The following is a 20,023-nucleotide window of genomic DNA, read 5'->3' on the forward strand; positions in this document are numbered from 1 at the left end:
CATCCACCCCAGATCCACTCTATCGAAGGCTTTCAATATTCAATAGGTTTCAATGAGATCCCTCCTCATTCTTCTGAACTCCAACAAGTACCAGGCCCAGAGCCATCAAATGGTCCTCGTATGTTAACCCTTTCATTCCCGGGATTATTCTTGTGAATCTCCTCTGGGCTCTTTCTAATGCTAGCACACCTTTTCTTAGATAAGGGCTCAAAACTGCTCACAGTTCTATAGGAACCATCCTCTCCACATCCACTTTATCTAGGTTTTTCAATATTCAATAGGTTTCAAAGAGAATTTCCCCCCCCCCACTCATTTTCCTCATGATTACAGAAAGAACGTAGTCAAATATCAGAACATGTTGTTTTAAAGGCAGTTTATTAACAAACACATTTAATGTTTTTACACTTTTTTCCTCATCATTACTTGTGAAACAGTAATTATTTGATGAATTGCATAATAGCCCAATGGGGCTTTCACAAACATCTGGTGTTGCAATTGTTTTAAAAAGAAGCTCCATTGAGGCTTTTGACGGCATTTCCTCTATAAAACTAAAAATGATTGATGGCTCTGTTAGAGAGTGAATCCACAAATTGCTCTTCACTGAACCTCTTCAGTTGTTTTAGTGTAGAGCGTTTACTCCTACTGCTGAAAAAGTGCTCAACAGGTTGCAGTACACAAATGAGGAAGATTTGTCTCTTAACAACACTGACAAGATATCTGGGCTTATAGTTCAATACCCGGCTGAGGAAGTGCCAACTGAGATGAAGAAGCACATTAACATGTGATCTGATAAATATAACGTGAAGGTTTAAAGTATCAATTACAGAAGCATTATGATTGCAGTCCATTTTGTTGAGAATGGATCAATCCTGAATATTGAGCAGTGCTGTGACTAGAAGTTCTCCTCCTTTTCGTGGACAGACGTCTCATGAACATAGCAAAGGCCGTCTTGTGTCTCAGTGCTGGATTTGGTTGTTGTCGTGCCACTCGTGGTACTTCCTCCTTCATCCCTAGAGGACTGCAGAATCATGTTGACAATGTTAAATGATACTACATCAGTTGATCTCCACATGAAGAAAACTTAAACTTTGGTATTAGTGATGGATCCCACCCTTACATGATATATTTTTCACTGTTTTAATTCTTACCAGAATTTAATAGCAACAGCAAAATAACTTGGATGAGGAGGCTAGCTGTACAATTCATTTTACATTACTTTACTTACTGCCTGTTAGATTACTAACGTTGAGGACAGCAGTGAAGGCCCTCTATCTCTGGCGGGTTCAGGGCTTCCTCCATTATGCCAGTAGCTTCCTCTCGGTTTTCACTACTGTTAGTCATACAAGTCTCAGGTGGAGACTCAGGAATACCATTGCATTCATAAATAGAAGGATTCTTCATTGCTTTTTCCGTAACAGTTTTGTTTCACCAGTCAGGGTTGTTGGCCGTGGGCTGAACCCCTGAACCTGGAGGACCGGTGGGCCACTCTTAGTCTGACCTCTGCCCTTTGACCTGTTTGGCATGGGTGACCCAACCAAGAGCCAAAGCATAAAGCCCTGACTCCTGCCAACATAGCTCTCTGGGTCACTGAGGCATGCAAGCCTTTAAACCCAACGACAAGGTTGTTGGCGGCACTTTACACAAAAGATGGTACGTTGATGGAACTAGAAGAGCCATTTTCTCATTGCTTCAGTGACCCAAGTTCAATCCTAATCTCCAGAGCATCTGCAGATTCTGCATATTCTTCATAGCATTTTGTGGGTATCCTTCCATACCTCAAACAAGTGCTGGCTGATAGGTTAATTGTCTGCAGTAAGTTACCTCTAGTGTGAGTGGGTGGTGGAATTTGGAACATGGGAGAATAAATTCCAGGTAAAAATAGTGAGGAATCGGGACTGTTGTGTGAGCCAGCACAGATTCATTAACATACACAAATTGTTGGAGGAACTCAGCAGGTCAGGCAGTATCTATGGCAAGGAATAAACAGTTGGCATTTCAAGCTGAGACCTTTCATCAGGACTGGACAGAAGGGGAGGAATTGTTAAAATTTAAACAGATTTGTTAAAATTCATTGTGCTAGCCACTATGTGGCACAGTAGCATAATGGTTAGCACAATGTATTCCAGTTCCTGAGATCTGGGTTCACTTCCCGGCACTGCCTAAATTGGGGGATTGCTGGGCGGCATGGCTTGAAGGGTCAAAAGGGCCTATTCCACACTGTATCTCAATAAATATGTAAATAAAGTGAAATGGCCTACTTCTGTGGGATAAGGAAATGTGGAAATGTAGTCATTTCTTCAAAAACGAAAGTCAAAGGATGGTTCATGGAAGGCTAGAGGGACATCTGCAAGAAACTGGGTTTTCGTATTTCCATGCAGCACTGAGGAACAGCCTGGACTGGATTAGGGTGAGGAACTATAGGTCTGATGGCCAACTCACTCCCTGAATTTTTCATCACCACCACAGCTTCTTCCATGAGTTGCTGGGCTTCTTGGGGACCTAGAAATGTACATAGTCCTTCCTCCTTCTTATCCTGAAGAAATAGAAGACACTTTTCTAACCAACTCTTGGACTTGCAGTCAACAAACCCATACTGAGTCATTAAAGAGCAGCTATAATACTCTTGAAGACTCTTCAACCAGTATTTGGCTAGATGAGCTTATCATTTTATTGATCATTCAACTATGAATGGGTTCATAAAGTAAATTGAACTGTAATTGGAGTCACTGGGCATTGGGCACAGTCACACTTTAACAAGAAGATTGTTTACAATAGTATGATTGACTCAGTCAAAGGTGTTGCCAGCATATTCTATTTTTATAATATTAGACGTTTAATTGGATTCAGGTGTAGGTTCTGGTTGGACTTAGATTTTAATGTAAGAAAATAAATAATTAGCTTATTCCATTTTTAACACCAGATAAATAATCATTGGGAGATTGTAGCAGATACATGTTTATCATCAGACATTAGATGTGGATTACTTACCCCAGAAGTAGTGACTGAATTAGTCTCTTCCCCAATGTATCTGAATCCTTTCTCACCTAAGCATGATGTAGAAATACATTAGAGAGTTATGATTACAAATTAATACACGGAATCATTTGCAGTATACACCCAGTGGCCATTTTATTAGTTAAACCTGTATACCTCGTTAATGCAAATATTTAATTAGCCAATCATGTGGCAGCAACTTAATGCATAAAATCGTACAGACATAGTCAAAAGGACAGACTAAACATCAGAATGGGGAAGAAATGTGATTTGAGTGACTTTGACTGTGAAATGATTGTTGGCGCCAGACAGGGTGGTTTGGGTATCTCAGAAACTGCTGATCTCCTGGGATTTTCACTCACAACAGTCTTAAAAGTTTGTAGAGCATGTTGTGAAAACAAAAGCATCCAGTGAGCATCAGTTCTGTGGGCAAGAACACCTTGTTAATGAGAGAGGTCGGAGGAGAATGGCCAGACTGGTTCAAGCTGACAGGAAGGTAACAGTTACTCAAATAACCGCGCTTTACCACTGTGGTGGACAGAAGAGCTTCTCTGAATGTACAACACGTTGAATGTTAAAGTGGATGGGCTACAGCAACAAAAGGTAATGATTATTAGGTACTGTACCTCCTGTACCTAATAAAATGAACACCAAATGTGTATTCTAAGGAAAAATTATCTTAAGTGTATTGCAGCAGACAAATCTACTAAAACGTAACATCTTTACTTCAAATTGTTAAAAGTTAAATAATTTATTATCAAAAGATTTCTCTTTGCAACATCTATAAGCGTACAGAATAATATGACACAAAGGACTGTAGCTTTAAGGTGTCAGTGTGACTTTAATTCACCATTGTGTAAGTGGTTCAATGATCCAATTGAATCCCACACCCATTTAACAGGGGCTTGCAAAAGCATTTGAATTGTTGGTATTGATTTAATAATTTAGTAAATGGATAATTGAACCATAAGGATTGACTTGGATGAATTTCATATACAGAACCAATCTTCCAACTCTAATCCGCTTGGAACGTCATGTTACATTGTCCTTTCGCATACTTGTATCTTGTGTGTGCTGCATTGTATATTGTTTGCTTTCTATGGCTTGATTTACATCTGTAATGCCAGTGCATATTCTTATTCATTGTTTCGACTGTTTACTGCTGCTCTCGAGATTCCTGCAGGTGTCAGCTGGGGCTCCGTTGGTAACACTGCGAACTAGAGATTGTGGGTTCGAATCCCACTGTGAGGATCTGAGCACAAAGATCTTGCCTGACAATTCAGTGTGGAACTTAGGCAGTAAATTAATGAAGATGCTATCAGTAACTTAGGTTTTATCTGTCCTTTCTGAAGAATGTAGGAAGGTTGTGGAAGGGGAATATTTCTTGTCATTTGATGAACAAAAGTTGTAAACTTAATCAGCTCCATCATGGGTACTAGCCTCAGTAATGCCCAAGACATCTCAAGGACTGGTATCTTAAAGGTGGCATCCATTGTTAAGGACCCCCACCACCCAGCACATGCCCTCTTCTCATTGTTACCATCAGGGAAGAGGTACAGAAGCCTGAAGGCACGCACTCAGCGATTCAGGAACAGTTTCTTCCCCTCTGCTATCTGATTTCTGAATGGACATTGAATCCTTGAACACTACCTCACTACTTTTTTTATTTCTATTTTTGCACTGCTTGTTTAATTTATTTAATATACATATATACTCACTGTAATTCAGTTTCTTTACTATATTATCATCTATGCAATGTTCTGCTGCCACTAAGCTAACACATTTCACAACATATGACAGTGATATTAAACCTGATTCTGATTCTGACATGAATCATTCCACTAACTTTATGGAAGGTGCAGATAGTTGGATCATTTACACATCCTGTCTGTTTTCACATTGTCCACATCCAACACACATCAAAATATGTTTTTGTTGTGTGATACACTTTCAGCATTTTTCCAAAGTTTAGTACTTGCTTTATTTATTGGCATTGGGATTGTGCTGATATAAACTGTGTTGCAAATCATCATTCTTGACAATACCGATATTTCTCCAAGCACCAAAGGAGAGAAAAAAAAAGATTTATTTGTCACACAGACATTGAAACATTCGGGTATTCAGTGAAATGCACGGCTTGCAGCAACTCAGGTCAGCTAGGATTGTGCTGGAGGCATCTCACAATTGTCACCACATAGCATAGCCACAACTTACTAAACCTAACTGTTTGTCACTGGAATGTAGGAGGAAACTGGAGCACCTGGAAGAAACCCATGTGGACATGAGGTGAACGAACAAACCTTAGAAAGTCTCCTTGCAGACAGCAGCAGGAATCAAAACCTGACCGGCGTGCTAAATGCTGCTCTACTGTGTCACTACTTTTTGGTAGTGTGATAGATTTTCAATATTTCCAAATTTTAATACCTGTTTTAATTATTGGCATCATGTGTTTTGCTGATATAAACTATTTTACAATTCAAGGTTTTGACAATACCAGTATTTCTCAAAACATGATAAATTCATTTATGTGAAATACAGAAATGCATGATGTGAAACCCAGATCTAAGCTAAGAATGTTTTCAAATTAAGATTAAATTGAGGTGCTACAGTAACACAGCATTTAGCACGATGCTGTTACAGCTTGGAACATTCCAGAGTTTGGAGTTCAGTTCCTGCACCTTCTGTAAGGAGTTTGTACGCTCTCCTCGTGACTATGTAGGTTTCTTCCAGGTGGTCCAGTTTCCTCCCATAGTCCAAAGACATGCTGGTTAATAGGTCATTGTAAATTGTCCTGTGATTATGCTCGTGTTGCATAGGTGGGTTGATGGGTGCTGTGGTTCACTGGCCCAGAAGGGCCTGTTCTGCACTGTCTTGCAATAAATAAAAAATAATAAGAAAATAGTAAATGAATTCTCCCAGTCTCAAAACCCTGCTCATTAAAGGAAATTGAAGGTTACTGGTCCCCCGCTTTACGAATGGTCGCTTTACATCACCTTGCTTTTACGAAAAACCTATATTCGTACCTGTTTTCACTAACTGAATGAGGATAAAATAGCGTTCAGCGTTTGTTTTGCAGCGAGCCATTATAGAGAAAGACTACCATGACCATGAAGCCTTGCGCGGTCAGGTGTATGCGCATGCGTGTACATGCCGATTTTTTTCTACAAATCGTTTTTTTGCTAAATTTTCCCGATTCTGACAAATGAAACTACACTGTACATACATTATTTCTACTTTATATAGGCTGTGTATTTATCATGTCATTCCTGCTTTTACTATACAGTATGTTAGTGTTAGCTTAGGTTTTATGTGTTATTTGGTATGATTTGGTAGGTTATTTCTCGGGTCTGGGAATGCTCAAAAAATTTTCCCATATAGATTAATAGTAATTGCTTCATCGCTTTACACCATTTCAGCTTAAGAAAGGTTTCATAGGAATGCTCTACTTTCATAAATGGGAGGGGGGGGGGGAACCTGTATTTCACTGCAGTACTCAGGCTATTTAACATCTCATTGACCCACACAGCTACCATGTAACGTGCCACTTGTGATTGTTTGAACAACGGGCCTCAGTCTGTGGTCAGTGAGTTGCTACACAGCCTGGGTGTATGCTAATGATAGCTTGGAGTCATAGAGTCCTGGAAGCTCTTCCACATTTTCACCACCCTCTGACTGAAGAAGTTCCCACTTAAACACTTCACCTTTTGCCTCTAATCCATGTTCTCTAGTTCTACTCTCACACAACCTCATTGGAAAGAGCCCCCTTGCATTTACCCTATCTATAGCCTTCATAATTTTGCACACCTTTATCAAATCTCCCCTCATTCAAAGTTCAAAGTATATTTATTATCAAAGTATTTGTAATCTGTACAACCTTGAGATTCATCTTTTTACAGACAGCTACAAAACAAAGAAACCCAACAGAACCCATTAAAAAAAAATTAAAGCCTGCCGAGCACCTAATATGCATTAAAAAAAGCAAATCGTGCAAACAATAAAAGTAAGCAAATAGCATTCAGAGCAGAAGTTCGTGAAAGTGTTTTCACAGACTGCGAAGCCAGCAGCTGATTCAGGAACCCATTAGTTGCAGGCCATAGATTAGATTAGATTAGATTAGATTCAACTTTATTGTCATTGTGCCGAGTACAGATACAAAGCCAATGAAATGCAGTTAGCATCTAACGAGAAATGCAAAGAATAGTGTTATTTACAAAATAACTGCCAATAAAAAGTAAGTGCTACAGCACACAAATATAAAAGTACTGAGACAGTACAATATGGGTGCAATACTGCTTAGCGCTGTGATGTGAGGTTCAGCAGTGTCACAGCCTCAGGGAAGAAGCTCTTCCTGTGCCTGCTGGTGTGGGAGCGGAGGCTCCTGTAGCGCCTATTGGATGGGAGGAGAGTAAAAAGTCCATGGTTAGGGTGAGATGCCTTCTTGATAACGCTTTTCCCCCCTGCCCAGGCAGCATTTAGGGTAGATGTTCTCAATGGTGGGCAATTGGGTGCCGATAATCCGCTGGGCAGTTTTCACCACACGCTGGAGTGCTTTGCGGTCCGATACGGGACAATTGCCATACCACACTGAGATGCAGTTGGTGACTATGCTCTCAATGGTACAGCGGTAAAAGTCTGTCAGTATCCTGGGACAGAGGTGCAGTTCAGCCCAGAGACGGGTAACCTCATGGAGCAGTGCGCCGAACTGGTCTGTCCCTCACCTCTGGCCCCAACATACTGACCCTTTCAATCTGGTCTTGTGCTTAAATCGTCCAAACCTTTGGGTTGTTTCTCAGTCTCAGACCCAAGCCCTGCCACTTCAATACGCTCTCAGGCCCGGTCCCTGCCGACTCAGTTTGGCCCATACCTAATCTTTCCAATTCAGCCCGGCACTTAAATTTGGGTCTTTCCCTACAACTTGTCCTGTTTATCTGCCCTACGAGTTGTGAGTTGTGTCATAGAAAGTGGCCTGGAATGATAAGGAATTTAAAACAGTGTGTCTTGGCATGGCAAGTTCAGAAGGGAGCAAAGAAGGAATTTTTTCACCCAGTTGGAATCCGGAACACACTGCCTGAGAGAAGATGCTGAAAACAGAGGACTCACAACATTTTCAGAAATGCCTAGACGAGTCTTGAATGGCAAAGGTAAATGGGATTATTTGGTATGTTCTGGTAAATGGGAAGAATGCTGACTTGATAGAGGTGTATAAGATGATAAGAGGCATAGACAGAGTGGACAGCCAGTTTCCCATGGCAGTAACCACTAGTATGAGAGGACATGCTTTTAAGGTGATTGGAGGAAAATATAGAGGGGGGCATGGCGGAGGTAAGTTTTTTTTTTACAGAGGGAGTGGTGGGTGCACAGAAGGTGTTGTTAGGGGTGGTAGTAGAGGCAGATACTGTACAGTAGGGATGTTTAAGAAGTTTTTAGATAGGCACATGGATGAAAGAAAAATGCAGGGCTACGTACAAGGGTTCTTGGAGTAAGTTAAATGAAAGATCAACCGGAGTGCAGAAGACAACAAATTGTGCAAATGCAAATCTAAAGAAATAGCAATAAATAATGAGAACATGAAGTAACAAGATAAAGAGTCCTTAAAGTGAGATCATTGGTTGTGGGAACACCTCAATGGATGGGCAAGTGAGTGTAGTTATCTCCTTTTGTTCAAGAGCCTGATGGTTGTGGGGTAGTACCTTGTTCCTGAACCTGGTGGTGCAAGTCCTGAGGCTCCTGTACCTCCTACCTGATGGAAGCAGCAAGAAAAGAGCATGGCCTGGGTGGCAGGGTCTCTGATGATGGATGCTGTTTTCCTACGACAGCTTTTCATGTAGATGTGCTCAATGGTCGGAAGGGCTTTATCCATGACGTACCGGGCTAAACCCCCTATATTTTGCAGGACTTTCTATTCAAGGGCATTGGTGTTTGCATACCAGGCCACGATGAAGCCAATTAACACTCTCCACTACGCATCCGTAGAAGTTAATCCAAGTTTTATATATCATGCTGAATCTCTGCCGACTCATAAGGAAGAAGAGGCGCTGCCATACTTTCAATAGACAATAGGTGCAGGAGTAGGCCATTCAGCCCTTCGAGCCAGCACCGCCATTCACTGTGATCATGGCTGATCATCCACAATCAGTACCCTTTTCTTGCCTTCTCCCCATATCCCTTCACTCTGCTATCTTTAAGAGCTCTATCTAACTCTTTCTTGAAAGAATCCAGAGAATTGGCCTCCACTGCCTTCTGAGGCAGAACATTCCACAGAACCACAACCCTCTGTGAAAAAGTTTTTCCTCAACTCTGTTCTAAATGGTCTACCCCTTATTCTTAAACTGTGGCCTCTGGTTCTGGACTTCCCCAACATTGGGAACATGTTTCCTGCCTCTGGCGTGTCCAATCCCTTAATAATCTTATATGTTTCAATCAGATCCCCGCTCATCCTTCTAAATTCCAGTGTATACAAGCCCAGTCGCTCCAAGCGTTCAACATATGACAGTCCCGCCATCCCGGGAATTAACCTCGTGAACCTACGCTGTACTCCCTCAATAGCTAGAATGTCCTTCCTCAGATTTGGAGACCAACACTGTACACAATACTCCACGTGTGGTCTCACCAGGGCCCTGTACAACTGCAGAAGGACCTTTTTGCTCCTATACTCAACTCCCCTTTTTATGAAGGTCAACATACCATTAGCTTTCTTCACTGCCTGCTGTACCTGCATGCTTCCTTTCAGTGACTAATGAACAAAGACTCCTAGATCTCGTTGTACTTCCCCTTTAACTCACAATTGCACTTGTCTAGCACAGATCCTTTGAAATAGTAACAACCAGGAATTTAGGATTGCTCACGCTTTCCACCTCTGTTCTTCTGATGAGGACTGGTCATGGACCTCTGGTTTCCCTCTCATGAAATTCACAATCGATTATTTCCTTGGTCTTGCTGACACTGAGTGAGAGGTTGTTGTTATGACACCTCTCAGCCAAGTATTCAATCTCTCTCCTGCATGCTAATTCATCACCGCCTTTGATTCAACCCACAACAGTGGCATCATCAACAAACTTGGATGTGGTATTGGAGGTGTGCTTAGCCACACGGTCAGAGGTGTAAAACAAATAGAGCAGAGGGCTTCAGGGCTATGGGCACCTGTCCTGACTGAGATCTTGGAGATGTTGTTGCCAATCCAAACTGACTGGGGGCTGCAAATGAGGAAATCCAGCATCCGATAGCAAAAGGAGGCATCGAGGCCAAGGTATTGGAACTTATTGACTAATTTTGAGGGGATGATGGTGTTAAAAGCTGAGCTGTAGTTGATAAAGAGCATCCTGATGTATGCATCTATGCTGTCCAGATGTTCTAGGATTGAGTGAGGAGGCAATGAGGTGTGGACCTGTTGCTCCAGTATGCAAATTGGATTGAGATCCAAATAGCCTCTCAGGCAGGAGCTGATGTATTTCATCACCAGTCTCTCAAAACAATTCATCACTGTGGATGTAAGTGCAACTGGATAGTAGTCATTGAAGCCAAATCATCATACTCTTCTTGGGCACTGATATAATTGAAGCCCGCTTGAAGCATGTGGGTATCACACACTGCAGAAGTAAGAGATGAAAGATCTCAGTGAACACACCAGTCAGTTGATCAGCACAGGTCTTTAGTACGTGACCAGGTACCCTGTTCGGTCTGGATGCTTTCCTTGGATTCACCCTCCTGAAGGCAGTTTGCACTTCAGCTTCAGATACTGAGATCAAAGGGTCATTGGGAGATGTGGGGTTTTCATGATGGTTCCTCCATGTTCTGATGGCCAAAGCGTACATTGAAGGCATTGATCTCATCTGGAAGTGAAGACCTACTGTCTTCCATGTCACCTGATTTAGCTTTGTAGGAGGTGATAACATTCAAGCCCTGCCACAGCTGTTCAGCATCCGTCATTAATTCAAGTTGGGTCTGGAATCTCCACTTCGCCCGCGAGATGGCTTTCCAGGGATCATATCTGCACCTCTTGTGGCTTTCTTGATCTCAAGACGTGAATGCCCCTGGTAAAGCCCTCAGCAAATTTCAAATCTCTTTCTTTCTTTTTAAATCTTTTTATTGAGTAAGTATACAAAAAAGGTAAGCCATATAAACATTAATACAATGTTAAAGTATAATAAAATTCCAAAAGATAACAATACCAAAAAGAAAATACTACAAACAATGTAATTTAAGCATAAGAAACCAAAATAACATAATAGTATACTAGATTTTATATATATCAATGGAAAAAAAGAAAAAAAAAACCCCCCAAAAAAAACCCACCGTGCAACTAACTAAAAGCAAAGCAAAGCAATGGGCTAACTTGAAACCAAACAGAGTTAAACTTAAAATCACGTCCTCAATCCCGACCTCCATTAAAACAGTGAAAAAAAAACAAGAAGGGTAAATATTACATTAAATGAAAATATCGAATAAAAGGTCCCCAAATCTGTTCAAATTTAAATGAAGAATCATAAAGGTTACTTCTAATTTTCTCCAGATTCAAACATAAAATCGTCTGAGAAAACCAAAAAAAGGTAGTTGGAGCATTAAGCTCTTTCCAATGTTGTAAAATACATCTTTTCGCCATTAAAGTAAGAAATGCAATCATTCTACGGGCTGAAGGGGAAAGATTACTAGAAATTTTAGGTAGTCCAAAGATAGCAGTAATAGGGTGAGGAGAGATATCTATATTTAATACCTTAGAAATAATATTGAAAATATCTCTCCAAAAAGTTTCCAAAGTAGGGCAAGACCAAAACATATGAGTTAAAGAGGCTATCTGCCCCGAACATCTATCACAGAAAGGATTAATATGCGAGTAAAAACGCGCTAACTTATCTTTGGACATATGTGCTCTATGCACCACTTTAAATTGAATTAGGGAATGTTTAGCACAAATAGAGGAAGTATTAACTAATTGTAAAATCTGCCCCCAATCATCCACAGAAATGGTAAGCCCCAATTCCTGTTCCCAATCTACCCTAATCTTATCAAATGGAGCTTTCCTGAGTTTCATAATAATATTATAAATCATAGCCGATGCACCTTTCTGACATGGATTAAGGTTAATTATCGAATCTAAAATATATATAGGAGGAAGCATTGGAAAGGAAGGAAGTATAGTACTTAGAAAATTTCTAACTTGTAAATATCTAAAAAAATGTATTCTTGATAGGTTATATTTATTAGATAATTGTTCAAAAGACATAAGGGAACCATCTAAAAATAAATCCAAAAACCGTAAAATACCCTTAGTCTTCCAAGTTTGAAAAGCGCGATCCGTAAAAGAGGGAGGAAAAAATATGTTACCTAAAATAGGAATCGCTAACCCGAATTGATTAAGATCAAAAAATTTTCTGAATTGAAACCAAATACGCAAAGCATATTTAACGATCGGGTTAGAGACCTGCTTAAGGCGTTTCGAATCAAAAGGAAGAGATGAACCTAAAATAGAACCAAGTGTATAACCCTGAACAGATTGTAATTCCAATGCTACCCATTTAGGAATAGATAGTATATCCCGGTCAAGTAACCAAAATTTCATATGTCGAATATTAATAGCCCAATAATAAAATCTAAAGTTAGGTAATGCTAAACCTCCATCTCTCTTAGCTTTCTGTAAATGTATTTTACCCAGTCTCGGATTCTTATTCTGCCAAATAAATGAAGAAATTTTAGAGTCGACTTTATCAAAAAAAGATTTAGGAACGAAAATTGGTAATGCCTGAAACACATATAAAAATTTTGGCAAAAAAAACATCTTAACTGCATTAATACGACCAATCAAAGTTAAATATAAAGGAAACCATTTAGATGAAAGTTGAGTAATATGGTCTATTAATGGTAAAAAGTTAGTCTTAAATAAATCTTTATGTTTACAAGTAATTTTAATCCCAAGATATGAAAGGTAATTATTAATCAATTTAAATGGAAATTTATAATATAAGGGAAGATGTTTATTAATCGGAAAAAGTTCACTCTTACTAAGATTTAATTTATAACCTGAGAAAAGACCAAATTGTGCTAATAACTCTAAAACAGCAGGAATAGATCTCTCAGGATTAGAAATATATAAAAGTAAATCATCAGCATAGAGTGATAATTTATGGGACTTTAATCCCCGAGTTATCCCAGTAATATTTGAAGATTCTCGAATAGCAATTGCAAGAGGTTCTAATGCAATATCAAATAATAGGGGACTAAGAGGACAGCCTTGTCGAGTACCATGAAAGAGAGGAAAAAAAGGTGAGTTTAAAGAGTTAGTACGAACCGAGGCTACAGGGGAGTGATATAACAGTTTAATCCAGGATATAAATTTCAGGCTAAAATTAAACATTTCAAGCACCTTAAATAAATAAGGCCATTCTACTCTATCAAAAGCTTTCTCGGCATCTAAAGAAATAACACACTCAGGAACATTTTGTGAGGGAGTATAAACGATATTTAACAATGTACGAATATTATAAAAAGAGTAACGACCTTTAATAAAACCCGTTTGGTCTTCCGAAATAATAGAAGGAAGTACTTTTTCTAGTCTATTTGCTAATAACTTAGAAAAAACTTTAGAATCAACATTTAATAAAGATATTGGTCTATAAGATGCACATTGAGCAGGGTCTTTATCCTTCTTTAGTATTAAAGAAATTGATGCTCTATTAAAAGATTCCGGAAGTTTACCAAGTTTCAAAGAAGCCTCAAAAACCTTATAGAGCCAAGGAATCAATAAAGAAGCAAAACATTTATAAAATTCAACGGTAAACCCATCAGGGCCAGGAGCTTTCCCCAGATTCATAGAAAAAATAACATTCTTAATCTCATCCATTGTAATGGAAGTATCTAATAAAGAAGACATATCCTGTGAAATCTGAGGAAAGTCTAACTTATCTAAAAAATCATTCATATATTTAGAATCTCGAGGAGACTCTGATTGATATAAAGAAGAATAAAAATCACAAAAGGTTTGATTAATCCCCACATGATCCAATATCAATCGATCATTTTGGTTATAAATCTGATTGATTTGAGATTTAACATAATTAGATTTCAATTGATTAGCCAGCAGCTTGCCAATTTTATCACTGTGAACATAAAAATCACTTCTTGTTTTCTTTAATTGGTTTACAATCGAGGACGAGAGTAGTAAACTGTGTTCCATTTGAAGTTCAGTTCTTTGTTTGTATAGCTCCTCAGAAGGAGCCATAACATATTTCTTATCAATTTCTTTAATCTTGTCCACAATTGCCATCTCCTCCTGCTTCTGTTTCTTCCTCAAAGCAACGGAATACGAAATAATCTGACCCCGAATATAGGCTTTAAAAGTGTCCCAAAGAGTGTTAACCGAAATATCTTCTGTATGGTTAATTATAAAAAAAAAGCTCAATCTGTTCATTCATAAAATTAACAAAGTCCGAGTCCTGAAGCAACAGCGAATTAAAACGCCATTGTCTATTGTTTGGTATATTGGCCATAATTTTAATAGAAAGCTTAAGTGGAGCATGATCCGAAATGGTTATAGAATCATAATCACATTTAATCACTGAAGGAATGAGACGAGAATCAATAAAAAAAATAATCAATTCTTGAATAGGAATGATGAACATGTGAAAAAAAGGAAAAATCTTTTTCCTGAGGATGTAGAAAACGCCAAATATCCGTCGACCCAGAATCAGAAAGGAAAAAATTAATCAAATTTGCAGATTTATTAGGTAAAGTCCGTAAAGGAGCCGAACGGTCCAAAGCTGGAGATAAACAGGTATTAAGATCTCCGCCCCAAATCAATGAAAACTCGTTCAAATTCGGAAACTGATCAAACAATGATTTATAAAATTCCGGACAATCCATATTAGGAGCATAAACATTAACCAAAACTACTTTTTTATTAAATAGTAAACCACTAACCAATAAAAATCTACCATTCGGATCAGAGATAATATCCTGTTGTATAAAAGTAACTGAGGAATCTATAAAAATAGAGACGCCTCGAATCTTAGCATTGGAGTTCGAATGAAATTGTTGTCCCTTCCAGAATTTGAAAAAACGTAGTCTGTCCCCCCTCCGTACATGGGTCTCTTGTAAAAATAAAATTTGTGCTTTAAGTCTCCGGAACACTTTAAAAACTTTTTTTCTTTTAATAGGATGATTAAGACCATTAGTATTCCAGGAGACAAAATTAATAATAGACTCCATAAATCCTAAAGTCAACCCACAACAAGGAGGATTGACAATAGGCGCGACCCACAAACCCGGAGAGGAAACAGAACATACAAAAGATACCGGGGAAAAGGACGCAACCAGTACTTCAATAATGTATATAGCCCAAAGAAAAACAAACTAAAACGTGAAGCCCCTCCCGCCACCCCCCAGCCCAAGACCCCAAGGCAAAATCTAAAGCAGACCCGCCAGAAAGAAGCAAGCGCTAAAACTACCCCCATGACTTCCGGTATACGCTCCCTAAAAAAAAGGTATAAATCATCTCCCTAACAGAGGTTGAAATTTCCCTCTGAATTAACTCCGCTATCGCTTTCAAAGTCACCGGTGATTCAGTCGGAGGGAGATCCGTAGCTTTCGGTTTAACCGGAGGTTTACCATCCTTGCCGTCTTTCTCGTTCTTAGACATAGCAGATCTAAGTTCCATCCAGTTGTCGGAGAATTCAGTTTAATTCAAAGTATTGTAAGAGTTGATGCCTTAATGGTTAATTAAAGTATAGCTGACCATAGAGAAAAAAAACTCAGAGGTAATGGAGCGAGTCAAGAACACGACTTCACTCCATGAGCACTACCGGAAGTCCCGTCAAATCTCATGGATAATCCAGGGCTTCTGACTGGGGAAGACTCTGAATGATTTAGTGGGGCACACTCATCCACAGCTGTTTCTGTTAAGTCCATTAAAACCATGCGTATACACTCAGATCCCTAAATGAGTGCTTGAACACGGCCCAGTCCACTGACTCAAATAATCCTGTAATCGTTCCTCAGCCTCCCACAACTACCTCTCAGTTGTCCTCATCTCTGGAGCCTTGCTGTTTAGGCTGTCCCTGTATGCAGATAGGAGGGGGACAGTCAAGTGATCCAACTTACCAAAATACAGCCAGGGCAAGGAATGGTAGGCATACTAGGCATAGTGTAGCAGTGGTCTGGTATGTTGGGACCTCTGGTGCTACAGGTTATATGGTGATGATAACTGAGCAGGGTTTTCTTCAAGCAGGCCTGGTTGAAGTATTCAGCTATAATTTGAAATGCATCGGAATGGTCTGTTTCTTGTCTGCAGATGACATCATGCAGTGTTGTGGGTGCTTGCTTATAGTCGGTCGCTAGTGGTATATCAGCTGCCGTCAGGATCATGCATGAGAACTCATGAGGCAAATAGATTGGTCTGCAGTTGATCGTTAGATGTTCCAAGACAAGAGTACACCTGTTTGACAGAACCGCCACTTTGGAGCACCAATGAGAATTGACCATAAAACACATGCCTCCTCTCTTTTCCCTACCAGAGTCTGCAGTTTAGTCCATTCTGTTAATCATAAATCCTTCAGTTCTGACTGCTGCATCTGGCGTATCCGTAGATGACCAAGTTTTGTTACAGCAAATAATTGAGCTGTTTCTCACCCGCCTCTGAAACAGCAGTCTCGCTCTCAGATCCTCAATTTTTTTTCTTCAGCGAATGCGCATTCGTCAACAAGATGCTGGGCAGAGAAGGCCTTATCCCTGTGGGCGTCAGCCTGGCGTGGACTCCCTCATCCATCATGCCTTCAGCCATGGTGATGATCCATAAACACGCCGCGTATGACTGCTCCTCATTCTTCGGTCAATTGTGAGATCTGAAGATCATTGATGTGATTTAAAAGTCCATTGTTAAGAGGAATGACTCTATGATTTGTGCATCCAAATGACAACAGAAAATCCTGGAATCACTCAGTGGAAAGAAAAATATAATCAAGCCTCACCCATCATTGAGTACATCTACAAGGAGCAGGAACACTGCCACAAAAAAACAGCATCCATCATCAAGGGCCCTCACAATCCAGACCATGCACTCTTCTCACTACTAGCATCGGGCAGGAGATACAGGAGCCTTAGGTCCCAGACCCAAAAGGTTCAGGAACAGTTACTACCCTTCAATCATCAGGCTCTTAAACCAACGTTGATAACTTCACTCACATCAACGTTGAGCTAACTCCTCAACCTAGAAACTCACTTCTAGAGGCTTTACAACTTGAGTTCTCAGTATTTTTACTTACATTTTTATAATTTGCAACATTTGTCTTCTTTTGCACATTGTCCATTTGTCAGGCTTTTATATATAGTTTTTCATAAATTCTATTGTATTTCTTTATTTTCCTGTAAATGCCTTCAAGAAAATGAATCTCAAGGTAGTTCATGGGGAAATAGACACACTTTCATAATAAACTGATTTTGAACTTTGAACTTTAAAGAATTCATTGTGATGTGAAACATTAACTGTTTCTTTTCCCATAAATATTCCCTGACCCGATGAGTTTTTCCGTCATTTTGGATTTTTATTATAAGTTGCTAACATCTTCAGTTCTATGAATTTTCAGTTGTAAGTGCAAGTGTAGTTAGGCTTTGCTCAGTGTGGAGAGCAATGGAAGGGACTGCAGGGTGCAGGAGATCCATTTAGCTGCTCCACCATTGCTTGGTAATGCATAGCACAACCAGACAAGTTGGTCCCATAAGACCAAAATCCAAGATTATAAGCAGACAGGTACACAGGAATTTACAGAATGTGCATGATGAGTGTTCTACAATAATTCTACAACATGGATCAGACTTACAGTTTTTTTGGATATGTTTGATAGAAATATATATCCAGTGTCCCTTTAATCAAATTGGATCCCACCCACCCTGCGTATAGACTGTTTGTCCCACTCCCATCAGGGAGGAGACTATGCAGCATCCACACCAGGACCACCAGACTCAAGACAGTTACTTCCTTCAACCTGTCAGGCTGATCAACACCTCCCAGCTAATAATACATCCCACCACCACTACCTACACATCACCTTGCATCACTTTATGTACGTACAATCAGTCTATGTAGTTAACAGTTACTCGCACATTGTGCTTTATAGGATTCCTTTTAGATTTAGGTGCGCAGTAGTGTAGTGGTCAGCGCGACGCTATTACAGCTCGGGGCGTTATAGTTCAGAGTTCAACTCCAACGTCATCTGTAAGGAGTCTGTGTGTCCTCTCCGTGGGATGTGTGGGTTTTCTCCAAGTCGTCCGGTTTTGTCCCACAGTCCAAAGACATACCGGGTAGGTTAATTGGTTATTGTAAATAGTCCCAGGATTAGGTTAGGATTAAATCAAGGCTCGAAGGGCCAGAAGAGCCTATTCCATGCTGTATCTCTAAGTAAATAAAAATATATAAATATTTCTACTTATTGTGTTTTTGTTCTTTATGCTGATTGTTTTTTTTTAGATGCTGCATCACTTCCGGAATAACAATGATTTTGTTCTCCTTTGCACTCGTGTACTGAAGAATGAGAGTACGCCATCTTGAATCTTGAGTCTGGAGCTTTAAGCCAGGAGTTTCCTTCGTGTTGCTTTTTTGTATGATTCAAGTATTATTGTATCATCGAGAGGGGGAGAGAGAGAGGGAGGGGGGGGGAGATAGAGAGAGAGAGAGGAACTCTGGCAGAATTCCAGGCTTTCCTCTTGAGCTCACCCATTGAAAACAGGAAGTTTGTTCTTTAATTTGTAATTGAAATGTTGAAGTTGTTCAACTTACCCACTGCTGAATATTTTCTATATCTTATGATGAAAACAGCAGCGATAATCACAATTCCAAACATGATTCCCAGAGAGACTGATAAATTTGTGGTACTATAGGAGAGAAAATTGCAGAGTTTATTTCTCCAAAGCTTATTTTTGTACTCTAAATAATATTGTGATGGTATTGGATTCCCTGTCTGCAAAGCTTTAAACTCAAAAGAGTATTTTAAGCCCTATCTGATATAGATACCTACTGGTACCCTCACTATAGCGAGGGTATACTGTATTCACCTACTCTACAGTGACTAACTTGCTTCTCTATCCAGTATGCATGGAAAGGTCCAGCTGCCAACACACACTGCTTGAGTGGTTTGTCCTGCTTTCTATCAAGGAAAAGATACTTCTAGCTAACAAATAAACACAGATATTTTATTTTTAACAATATATGTTTATAGATTCATAGAATAGTACAGCACAGTACAGGCCCTTCGGCCCACAATGTTGTGCCGACCCTCAAACCCTGCCTCCCATATAAGCCCCCACCTTAAATTCCTCCATATACCTGTCTAGTAGTCTCTTAAACTTCACTAGTGTATCTGCCTCCACCACTGACTCAGGCAGTGCATTCCACGCACCAACGCACCCTGAGTAAAATACCTTCCTCTAATATCCCCCTTGAACTTCCCACCCCTTACCTTAAAGCCGTGTCCTCTTGTATTGAGCAGTGGTGCCCTGGGGAAGAGGCACTGGCTATCCACTCTATCTATTCCTCTTATTATCTTGTACACCTCTATCATGTCTCCTCTCATCCTCCTTCTCTCCAAAGAGTAAAGCCCTAGCTCCCTTAATCTCTGATCATAATGCATACTTTCTAAACCAGGCAGCATCCTGGTATGTCTTCTCTGTACCCTTTCCAATGCTTCCACATCCTTCCTATAGTGAGGTGACCAGAACTGGACACAATACTCCAAGTGTGGCCTAACCAGAGTTTTATAGAGCTGCATCATTACATTGTGACTCTTAAACTCTATCCCTCGACTTATGAAAGCTAACACCCCATAAGCTTTCTTAATTACCCTATCCATCTGTGAGGCAACTTTCAGGGATCTGTGGACATGTACCCCGAGATCCCTCTGCTCCTCCATACTACCAAGTATCCTGCCATTTACTTTGTACTCTGCCTTGGAGTTTGTCCTTCCAAAGTGTACCACCTCACACTTCTCCAGGTTGAACTCCATCTGCCACTTCTCAGCCCACTTCTGCATCCTATCAATGTCTGTCTGCA

General features: G+C 39.9%; 1 protein-coding gene across 1 annotated transcript in view; it reads right to left on the reverse strand.

Moving 5' to 3' along the window:
* Positions 1–358: 358 nt before the first annotated feature.
* LOC134355905 (CMRF35-like molecule 5) overlaps positions 359–20,023 on the reverse strand; it is a 41,407-nt gene continuing 21,742 nt past the window's right edge. The window contains exons 4-6 of the mRNA XM_063066438.1: positions 18,755–18,849; positions 2,989–3,044; positions 359–1,018 (exon numbers count right to left, since the gene is read on the reverse strand). Of these exons, the coding sequence (XP_062922508.1) occupies positions 893–1,018; positions 2,989–3,044; positions 18,755–18,849 (277 nt within the window). The 3' untranslated portion in view covers positions 359–892. The remainder of the gene's footprint in view (positions 1,019–2,988; positions 3,045–18,754; positions 18,850–20,023) is intronic.

The sequence above is a fragment of the Mobula hypostoma genome, chromosome 13 (assembly GCF_963921235.1).
Source record: "Mobula hypostoma chromosome 13, sMobHyp1.1, whole genome shotgun sequence".
Classification (NCBI taxonomy): Eukaryota; Metazoa; Chordata; class Chondrichthyes; order Myliobatiformes; family Myliobatidae; genus Mobula; species Mobula hypostoma.